An 11343-nucleotide genomic window follows, 5' to 3' on the forward strand; every position below is an offset into this window, starting at 1 on the left:
GTAAGGTGCCCGTGGAGCACTGAAGCACTCTGCTCGCGGCGCGCAAAATAAACACCTTAGCGTTTTTGGTAAAAGTTATAACTGCTTTATTCAAAAAATAACTTTGAAAAGTGTATTTAAACGGTTTGAGGCTTGAAATCGATCTAAACTTGGTGGTGAAGATCTTCGTTACATGTCGGCTGGAATCCCCTCTTCAATGGATCCTGGATTCTCCCTCAGAATCATCCCCGGTCCAATGGTGGAGGAACCCATCTTTGTCCAGAGGAGGTCCTTCCCCCTGGTTTCGGTCCACCCTCAAGCGAGTGGAAGCGGTGGTGCTCCGCCAAGACACGAGAACAATTCTGTGCATACGTGTTAAGAGAAAGACGGAGAATGAAGAGATCTCACGCTAGCGAACCGAGGCAACTTTTGAAAGAATTTACGACCCCCTATGAATAAACAGGATGTCGAAGAGACTTCGACGACTTCGAGAACCAAACATGATTTTTATTAAGAGTAACAAATTAGATACGGCACGTAATAAATTAGCCTCTTAGAAATCTCAAGTGAAGCAGTTTTTATTCTCTGGATTTTCAACTCTCTCCCAGCCCGATCGCCCGCGTTGAAAATTTTACAATGTATGCTGTCTACCACTCGCCTTATTGTTTGTATTTCCCTCCTAATTTATGGACATCAACAACGGAACGCAGACATGCTGTAGCCATATTCACGTGTCATTGTCGCCCATAGACATATGAAAATATAGACCGAGCATAAACTACTACTTTCGGTAAGGGGGGATCTGATATTCGGGGCGAGAAGGTTACTCGTCTGACATCGATTTATTCCGGCAAGACTCAGTAGTATGCAGTATTCACTGATATATATCAGTGGTAGTATTCGGCTCACATTTCACATGTATGCATGTAGGTACCGGTTACATACGCGGTATCACATGTTCACATGCTTGGAGGGCCTGGTTCTGATTGGTCTCATGTTCCCATGATCCCATGTATTACGGTTGGTTTAATAAATTTTATTTAAAAAAATGAGTTTTTATGTAGTGCACGGATGCAAAAATCGCCACAATAAAAAAAATATAGAATAGATTGAACTAAAAAGTAGTTCAAATCAGAAAATTTCATTTTACTTGTAAGTAAAATATTTTTCTTATAGGTTATATAAATTCAATTTTTAGGTTACCTGGATTCAAAATTTATAATAATTAGTCATAATGCAAATATTATATATACATATATTTAATATATTGTTTTAGATTTCCTAAATGTATCTTGAATCTTGAGGCATAGTAAATGGCTTAAAGCCATACAATTGGAAAAATATATTCCCACGAAAACAGCAGCAGTTTGTTCTGCTCATTTTAAAGAAGCAGATTGTGAATTGAATCATCCATAACATAAATTAAAAAAAGATGCCATCCCATATTCACTTGAAGCAGAAATACGTTTAGATGTTCTGATAGATCACCAAAACACAACCTTTGTTGAAGAAAATATAAATAATGGAGCTGAAAAAAATGAAGTACACATACAAGAAATGGATGTGATGAAAAAAGATGTAAACATACAAGAAATGGATGTGACGAAAGAAGATGTAAACACACAAGGAATGAATGTGACGAAAGAAGATGTAAACATACAAGAAATGAATGTGACGAAAGAAGATGTAAACATACAAGAAATGGATGTGACGAAAGAAGATGATACATGCTCATATAATAATCATCGAATAATACATCGTTCCACCAGTATATCACCTGATAGGATTATCAATTTACCAGCTAAGTCTAGAATTCGAAAATTATACAGAAATGAAATTACTGCTGTGAAAAGGAAGCTATCTGTAAGTTGTTATGAGCAAAAGAGAATGCAGAAAAGGCTGGTTTCTCTAAAGAATGTGTTAAAAGATCTACAGAAAAAGAATCTATTAACAACAGAAGAGAGTGACATACTTCAATATTTAGGTGCAGGTACGCGAGAATTGGTAAAACGTAATGTAATGAAGCAAAAAAATCTGCCTGTAACTAGAACATATACACCAAATGTACGCAAATTTTCATTGTCGTTACATTATTATTCGCCAAAGGCTTATAATTATGTACGGCATAAATTTTATAATATGTTGCCGCATCCAAAAACGTTAGCAAAATGGTATTATTCATTTAACGGAGAACCTTGTATTAATACCGAGGCTATAGAATCTATTAAACGACGCACACATTCTATTTCATATAGATTGATAGGTGCGTTAATATTTGACGAAGTGGCGATACGGCAACATGTTGATTATTGTAAAGTAGATTCGTCGGTTACGTAGATTGTGGCGTTAATGTGGAATGTGTGTTGGTTTATCGACTAATTTAAGAGTATTACAAAGTTTAGGTTGCAAATTTGATGACCCTGATAATTTTCAGACATGGTTCACACATCCAGCAAATAACAGTAAAGTTAAGGTAAATGTTCGGAAGTGTCACTCCTGTCAAAATCGAGCTGATTTTTTTTTGTGTGGTTTCTTACAGTTAAAAAACATCATATTTAATATTATTATGGCAGCGCATCAACAAAAACCATGTCAATAAATATTTTTTTAAAGATTTTTATTCGTCGATCTTTCGAACTTTTTTTCAAGATTTCTAAAAGAAATATTCTGTTCTTTCGAAATACAATAGACATACAAACTATTTTGACAATTCTTCATTATAAAATTGCTGAATAGCATCGAAGATGGCATGTACGCGTTCACTGTGCGCGGTGAAAACTCGACGAAATAGAAAATCGGCAATATAACCAGCCATGTGGTAATCACGACAATTCCAGATGTAAACAAAAAACAAAACATCCCCCACGAGTTGAACAGTAACATATTAAATTCGTTTTGTTGACTGGGGGGCTGCGCCCCGCGGACCCCCCCTAATAGCTACACTAACTAATACCGATAAATATGTTACTTTGTAAATTGTGTTTATTATTTCCTTATATTAAAAATGGGTATCGGTATTAGTTAGTGTAGTATTGGGGGGGGGGGGGGGGGGCTAGCCCCCAGTCAGCAAAATGAATTAAATATGTTACTGTTCAACTCGTGGGGGATAAAAAAAAAAATATTTATTGACATTGTTTTTGTTGATGCGCTGCCATAATAATATTAAATATGATGTTTTTTAACTGTAAGAAACCACACAAACAAAAATCAGCTCGATTCTGACAAGAGTGACACTTCCGAACATTTACCAAAGTTAATGTATATCTTGATCCATGCCACATGTTGAAGTTGGTACGAAATAGTCTTGGCTCTGCAAAAGAACTTTTGGACAATAATAATGAAAAAATTAAATGGAAGCATTTTGAACAGTTACATGAACTGTAAGAAAAAGAAGAATTACACCTTGGTAACAAACTTAGAAGTAAGTATATAGATTTTTATAAGAACAAAATGAAGGTCAAATTAGCCAGTCAATTATTAAGCACATCAGTTGCAAACGCATTAGAATTATGCAAAAATTCGTTACAGCTACCACACTTTCAAGATTGTTCAGCAACTATAAAATTTACCTCAATCTTTAATGATTTATTTGATATTTTTAATTCGAAAAATGTAAGACAACATGGCTTTAAAAAACCAATAGGTATTTTTAATTATTCTGAAGTAAATAAAAAACTCGAGGAATGTGAAGATTACATTAAAAAACTAACACTTGGTAAAGAATCAAAAAAAGTACTTAATTCAAAAGCAAAAACAGGTTTCCTTGGATTTTTAATAAATATTAAAAGTCTACAAAATATATATAAACTTCATTGCGTTGAAAATAATCTATTAAAATATATTCCAACATACAAAATTAACCAAGACCATTTAGAATTATTATTTAGGAATATATGCATACATGGAGGATATAATAATAATCCCACTGTTAAACAGTTTAAATCCAATTTCAGAAAATTGATAGTACATGTAGAAATAAAAGACACAGAAACTGGTAACTGTATACCTTTAGAATCTATTCCGATATTGCATACACCATCTTCACGCGATCCTCTTACTATTATAAATGCAAGTATAAGTCCAAATTTCCATCAAAATTGGCTTATAATGTTTTTAATACAACACCAACTGATCACGATTACAATTTACATATTCAATATCAATTTGTTACAGAATATAAAAATGAAATTATCACTTACATAGCTGGTTATATATTAAGAAAACTCAGGAAAATTTGGCATTGTTCTGAATGCATTGAAGCATTAATTAAACAAAATATAAATGTTAATTGCAATTTAATAAATATTAAAAACAGGGGGTCATTACTATATCCATCAGAAACGCTTGTATATGTTTGTAAACAATTTGAAAATGCATTAACCATTTATATACATATTCATAAAACACTTGACCAATTTAATATGAATAAGTTTATACATGAAATCATGATTTACCTTGTAGATAAAAATATATTTTTAGAATTAAGAGAGCACATAAATGATCAAGATTTTTTTGATAATCACTGTAATCATTTATTGCGTGCTATTATACAATTGTATGCGAAAATAAGATTAACACACTATATACAAAGTTCAGAAATAAGCGATCGACACAAATTGAATAAATTAATATTATTTAAAGGTCAATAAAAAAAAACATATATATTGTTTATAAATTCTTTTTATTTTCCTTTACATTCCTCATATTATATTCATGTGTCCTTTTTATAAAACATTTACATTAATTATTAAATAAAAGAATGACAGAAATACATGCTCTTAACACCAAATATTTATGTAACAACGGTATATTACAAATAATATCAAATAAAATGTTAAATATAAAATTTACTATATAATAATTTAAATAAATAATCTTTTACAAATTTAATATTTAGAATGCAAGATTCTTTGAGTAGTTCTAAATTTCCTTGCAATGTTGCACATACAAGAATATATTAAATAACCCAAATAGTGTTTCAGAATGGTTAATATTAATTTCAATTTTTAGAAAAAACAAATTGAAAATCACTGATTGTAATATGCAACTGCGAAAAGCCGAGCATACCCGAGTCTGCGCTTACGAAAATAATCGAAGTCAGATGAGTTCCCCCTTACCGCGATTATCAGTTACCCCTCGTACAATATCAATCATAGTGTCACAGCCGACTCTAGTACTAGCCATGCTGAACAACGTGGCAACACCGCTCACGTGACAATCGGGAGTCCTATTTTCAAAAACAGAGTCCTGTGCTCGGAATTGTAATTAACGTCCTTTTTAATTAAAAGCTGTAGTAATATACACTATTTTGTGTTAATTATGTATAAACAATACATAAACGTTGCAACTATGGCAAATAGAAGTGATGTGGTAGTATAAAATTGTTATAAATGTGATATATATTTTGTGTATGTATAAACAATACATAAACGTTGCAACTATGGCAAATAGAAGTGATGTGGTAGTATAAAATTGTTATAAATGTGATATATATTTTGTGTACTCTCACAGTAGTTTGGTGTTGTGAAGCATGATATTTGAAATATTTACAGTGGTTTCAAGAAAATTTAGGTATGAAGCAAAATGAAACCATCTTTGGATCAAATTGAAACATTTAAGAATTGATAAACGTGTATATAAGTTAATAAAAACCTTGAAACAAGCGAAATGATTGGATCGAAACCAAAGGGGTTATGTGAAGTCCAGAGAGTGTCGGGAGTCTGACGACGTTGATTGGCTGGAAGTCTGGGAGTCCGGGAGGCAGATAGAGTAGGGTAGGTGTTGATATATTCAGACCGGACTCTCGCGGTGTTGCCATTTTTACTTCAGCACGGCTAGTACTAGAGTCGGCTGTGATAGTGTCCGTTCGTCTAGTGAAAAAGCACTGACTTTAGAGTCCAAGTTTAATCGCAGCAAATATCGTAAATCTAATTATTTAATAAAAGCGTTAAATTAATTAACATAATCATCTGATAAAAGCTTTAAAATATTCAATAAATTAGAATTTCAATCATTTATTTGAAATTACAAAATACACTAGACGAACGGACACTATCACAGCCGACTCTAGTACTAGCCGTGCTGAAGTAAAAATGGCAACACCGCGGGAGTCCGGTCTGAATATATCAACACCTACCCTACTCAATCTGCCTCCCGGACTCCCGGACTCTCAGCCAATCAACTCCCGTCATCAGACTCCCGACTACTCTCTGGACTTCACATAACCTCTTTGGTTTCGTTCCAATAATTTCGCTTGTTTCAAGGTTTTTATTAACTTATATACACGTTTATCAATTCTTAAATGTTTCAATTTGATCCAAAGATGGTTTCATTTTGCTTCACACCTAAATTTTCTTGAAACCACTGTAAATATTTCAAATATGTATCATGCTTCACAACACCAAACTACTTTGAGAGTACACAAAATATATATCACATTTATAACAATTTTATACTACCACATCACTTCTATTTGCCATAGTTGCAACGTTTATATATTGTTTATACATAATTAACACAAAATAGTGTATATTACTACAGCTTTTAATTAAAAAAGACGTTAATTACAATTCCGAGCACAGGACTCTGTTTTTGAAAATAGGACTCCCGATTGTCACGTGAACGGTGTTGCCACGTTGTTCAGCATGGCTAGTACTAGAGTTGGCTGTGACACTATGATTGATATTGTACATATGTACATACAAAGGCTCGGTTTATATTTTCATATGTCTATGTTGTCGCCATGCTACATTCATCTAAATTCAAGCGATAGCGTTACAAATGCAAATTTTTAAGTCTGCGCTCGAATTCCAGGAGGCGCTGATGTCGCTTTTTACGTACATATCTTGTAAATTTTGCACACTGGTTAAGATTTTGTGACGTCATGTTCCACTTATAGAATTTTTTTTTTGAATTTTTAGTGAATTCAATTCATTAGAAAATCGATTCTTTTGAATTGATTCTCTGCTGCTCCATTTTTTTGAGAATCGATTCTTTATCCTGACAATCAATTCATCGATTCTCGATTTGTTTACACGGAAAAATTTGATTTGATATTTATTTCAATATTCATATTTTTAGAATTAGTTACATACTGTAACGTGAAATGTTATCACGTGAATATGTTTAGAGTGGTGTGGCGACACTGCCATGGGAATATTTATCGATAGTCTATTGTATCGATATGTCTTGAATGTTCTTCGAGGACCTTTGTATCGATGGTCATAAATTAAGAGCGAAATTCGAACATCGTCTGTGCGTACGTTTATATAAATAGACAAAGAGTAAATTGTAAGCCCCTCGACGTGGATGATCGAGCTGAGAGAAGGCCGGAAATCCAGAGAATGGAATAGTTTCACTTCGAAAGTTCCCAAAAGACCAATTTATGATAGACCATAGCCAATTCGTTGTTTTCGACCAAGTCACAAACGGTCCTTAAAAACTACGAAGTCTGTTTCGATATCCTGTCTATTCATGCACTCTGAGAGGGTCGTAAATTTCCTCGAGAGTTGCTTTGGCAAGTACAAGGTCTTGTCGTTTCCTAATTTCTCTGGGTCCCACGCTTTCTCGTAGCACATGTGCGCTGCAACATTCTAGCGTCTTGGCGGAGCGCCTCCACTTCCACGCGCTTGAGGGTGGACCACAGCCAGGAGAAGGGGCCCACACGAGACGGGGTGGACTCCTCCACCATTGGACGAGGGATGATCCTGAGGGAGGATCCAGGATCCACCAAGGAAGGGGCATCGACCGACAACGCGCGAAGATCTCCTCCGCCAAGCGCAGAATTGTTAGAATGATTTTGTCACTCGTTACGAACAAGTCGTTCTCACTCAGAAGGGTCTAAGCCTTTGATAACGCAAAGTTTAAAGTTCCGATTTAAATTGAAATACAAGGTATTAAAGTACTCTAAACAAAATAACAGTTTATTATTTTGTATATCCGCGCCTTGAGAGCGGAGCGCCTCTGCGCTCCACGGACTGTCACACCTGCACCTAAATCCCCGAATATCCCTATTTTCCGCGACGGACTCGCAACATAGCAAACAAAAGTTAAGTTGGCTCTACTGAAATATCAATCTCCCTCAATTCTACTCTACTTCCAGTGGAAACAGTACATTAAATCCGATCCTGCTCTCGATGGAAACTTGGTCATTGTCAGCCATAAACATACACACAATACACAGAGCAGTTTTGGGTTCGGCGATATGGCCTCTGGGTCTCTTTACCCGCAAAAACAGTAGGGTTCGATTGTGCGGCACTGCTTTTGTCTTGCGTAGCGAGAGAATCACACTGTATATTGGTGTCCATCCCAGAAAGGGTGCAGGTGCAGACTAAGATCTTCTCTTAGTGTCATCCCAGTGGCTTTAATATACTTAACCCAGCCGACTGTATTAGCTTTCTTCTACCGGCCTTTCGGATTCCACCTATTTTTCAATTGTTCATAAATGTATTTATAATCTCAAGCCCTCTAAAAGATATAAAAAACGGATAAGTACAATAATACAAATAAATTTCATTTATTCATATTAACTTCGCAGATCTTTATTTTTGTAAATAGCACATTTATTTAATAGGATGTACAGTCTTTCCAATGTATTCCAATATGTATTTGAAGTAAGTATTAATAATATTATAATAGTATCATATGTACACTTTTACAATTACAAAATCATATTTATTATACAAGCTTTTGGAAATTTTGTTTTACATATAAAGTTTTTTCTTACAAATTTCATATTATATTTATTAGTTAATAATAATAAATAATTACTGTATTCTCAGTTGGAAGAATGTTTTATTGATGTCCATAGCTTATATTTTATATCAAATGCAGTATTTTCCGTTTTTCTCAATTCACTCTCTTACCTTACAAAACGTATGCTACTGCAGAGAAAAGATCTCGCAGAGTATCAGCAGAGAGTAATATAAGATCATGAAAATTTTGTTAAAGAATTTATTAATTCAGACTTAATTAGTAATTTTTCGAATTTAATAAGTAAATATGGAGAAAAGCTTGTAATTTCAAACTGTTGGTGTATCAACATAATAAATTCAAAAATTTATTTTTATATACTTGTGTGTAGTAATAATTCTGACCTTTTGGTACTTAATGCACAAAACATGATTAGCGACGACATGAAATTATAAGTTTTTCAAGACGATAATGAGTTACCATTTAATGATTTAAACTGGGTAGTGTTTATTGACAAGAAATTGTCTAGGTGGTTTCAAGTTCAAAATTTATTAAGTAGATATAAAATAATATACAGTGCACATTCTAGCATTAATATACACTGTCAGTGAAAAGTTTTCGACCAGTTCAATATTTGTAACAATTCTTCAATATTTATAACATCAATTCAGATTCAATTGGTTTAAAGTATCATACAAAATTATAAAATCTAGAACAATATACATTAGTAAATAACATGTTGTATAACAACAGTTTTACAATAATCCCGTGTATCAAGAGAATTATTTAAAAAACTAAGTAGTCCTCAAAAACTTTTCTCTGGCAGTGTATGTCTTATTGAAAAACATCTTGAGAAGTCTTTAGAAGAACTCAATAAGATATATATTATTGCAGAATTAATTGAATAGACTTATACCAAAAATCTTAAAACAGTAATAGTAGATCAAATAAGACAAATTAAAAATCAAAAAATAGACACAACTCATTATTACGGCCTTCTCTATAGTCAATTGTCAACTGCATACAATTTGTTAAGTTATTTTATTCTACCTCATGAACGCTATTTATATCTTTCATAATTTTTTCTTAATTTGCAATGAATTTATAAGTTTAATATATTTATGTACGCAACAGTATTTAGAAAGTCAAAATATTTTTTTTCTTGTATATAATATGACTGTTTAGAATCTTATAGTTTATGTATGTAAATTGTGTAAATTTAAATTATTTATTTAAATAAGTACAAAATATTTAGTCTTGTTTATTGTGTATTCAAGCAATAATAAAAATATGTTGTTTTTATCTTTTAACTTTAAGTGGTATTTTAAAAAATAACTTGTTTCACCACATCTCACGAAAAACAATAATTATAAACTGTAAGAATTTAGTAATTACTGCAAAAATCTTTAAATATTTAATATAAATAAAACAATATTTTTAAATTTTATTTAATTTTTTATTAGTGCAATTAAGACATACATATTTTGTATAAAAAAAGAACATAACATTCAATTTCTGAAAAATTTTATGTCAAAAATATAAATGAATGAATGGAATACAAATTTAAAAATAAGATTTTAAATCAGGTACAAAATACTTAGACTAAAAGACGTTCAATTTCTTGTTGTATAGCTTGAATTTGTGGTTTTAATTGTGATCCTTCGTTGACTGTAACAGAACAAGCAACAACAGATCTGGATACACCACAAGCACGACCTAAAGCTTGTTTGCTTCTTACAAACACATATGGAACATTTTTATCTTCGCACAACAGTGGTAAATGTAACAAAATTTCTAAAGGCTGTGCGTCTGCAGCCATTACAATAAATTCTGATAAACCACGATTCAATGTTTTTGTCGCTTCGTTAGCTCCCTTCCTTAGTTGCTTGTAATTCATTGCTTGCTGTACTAGATTCAAAATTTTTGCAGTTAAAGTAGCATCTGCTAAGGGATATGCTTTTGGATTAACTTCATCACCCTACATAATAAACATAAACAATGTTACTACTTTTTAAAAAAATATTTTAATATTTAATATTTAGTTGGTAATTCACGATTAAATATAATTTACTAAACAATATTAATCATTACATGTAATTAAACATATACATGTAAAACCTAACCTATAGAATAACACGTGGGTAGAAACGAGCAGTTACTGATAGTATTATTTACCATATATATATATATATATACTTACCATTTTTGTGAATTAAATTATGTTTAAGAATATCCTCAAAAAAAATTATTTTTTATTGAAAACAAATAGCCTCTCCACGATTACATAAAAAAATCGCTTCATAGAGGAACAGACCCAAATTCACTTGTAAGTGCTTGTAACGTGAAATGTTATCACGTGAATATGTTTAGAGTGGTATGGTGACATCATCGTGGGAATATTTATCGATACTACAGAGTATCGATATGTCTCGAATATCAGTCGAGGACTTTTTGTATCGATGGTTGTAAATCAAGAACGAAATTTAAACACCATCTGCGCGTACGCCTATATAAATAGACATAAATTAGATTGTAAACCCCTCGACGTGGGTGATCGAGCTGAGAGAAGGCCGAAAATCCAGAGAATGGAATAGTTTCGCTTCGAAAATTCTTGAAAGACTAATTTATGATAGACCATATCAAATTCGTTGTTTTCGACCAAGTCACGAACGG

General features: G+C 32.6%; 2 protein-coding genes across 2 annotated transcripts; one reads left to right on the forward strand and one right to left on the reverse strand.

The window, feature by feature from the left end:
• The first annotated feature begins 872 nt into the window (after positions 1-872).
• LOC117611154 (uncharacterized) lies at positions 873-3434 on the forward strand. Its single transcript, XM_034339087.2, has 3 exons — positions 873-1131; positions 1256-1969; positions 2414-3434. Exons 2-3 carry the CDS (start codon positions 1537-1539, stop codon positions 2437-2439), a joined length of 459 nt encoding a protein of 152 aa, XP_034194978.2. The 5' UTR covers positions 873-1131; positions 1256-1536; the 3' UTR covers positions 2440-3434.
• A 6689-nt stretch (positions 3435-10123) lies between these two features.
• hoip (NHP2-like protein 1 hoip) lies at positions 10124-11046 on the reverse strand. Its single transcript, XM_034339084.2, has 2 exons — positions 10871-11046; positions 10124-10648 (listed from the first exon to the last, which is right to left on the reverse strand). The coding sequence occupies exons 1-2, from the start codon at positions 10871-10873 to the stop codon at positions 10268-10270; spliced, it is 384 nt and encodes a 127-aa protein (XP_034194975.1). The 5' UTR covers positions 10874-11046; the 3' UTR covers positions 10124-10267.
• Between the last annotated feature and the right edge of the window lie 297 nt (positions 11047-11343).

This window comes from Osmia lignaria, chromosome 7, assembly GCF_051020975.1.
Source record: "Osmia lignaria lignaria isolate PbOS001 chromosome 7, iyOsmLign1, whole genome shotgun sequence".
NCBI classification, from domain to species: Eukaryota; Metazoa; Arthropoda; class Insecta; order Hymenoptera; family Megachilidae; genus Osmia; species Osmia lignaria.

Coding starts and splice junctions, on each gene's coding strand:
- LOC117611154 (XM_034339087.2), top strand. CDS start 1,537: ATGGATGTGATGAAAAAAGATGTAAACATACAAGAAATGGATGTGACG. Junction 1,970..2,413: donor ACTTCAATATTTAGGTGCAG/GTACGCGAGAAT, acceptor GATAATTTTCAG/ACATGGTTCACACATCCAGC.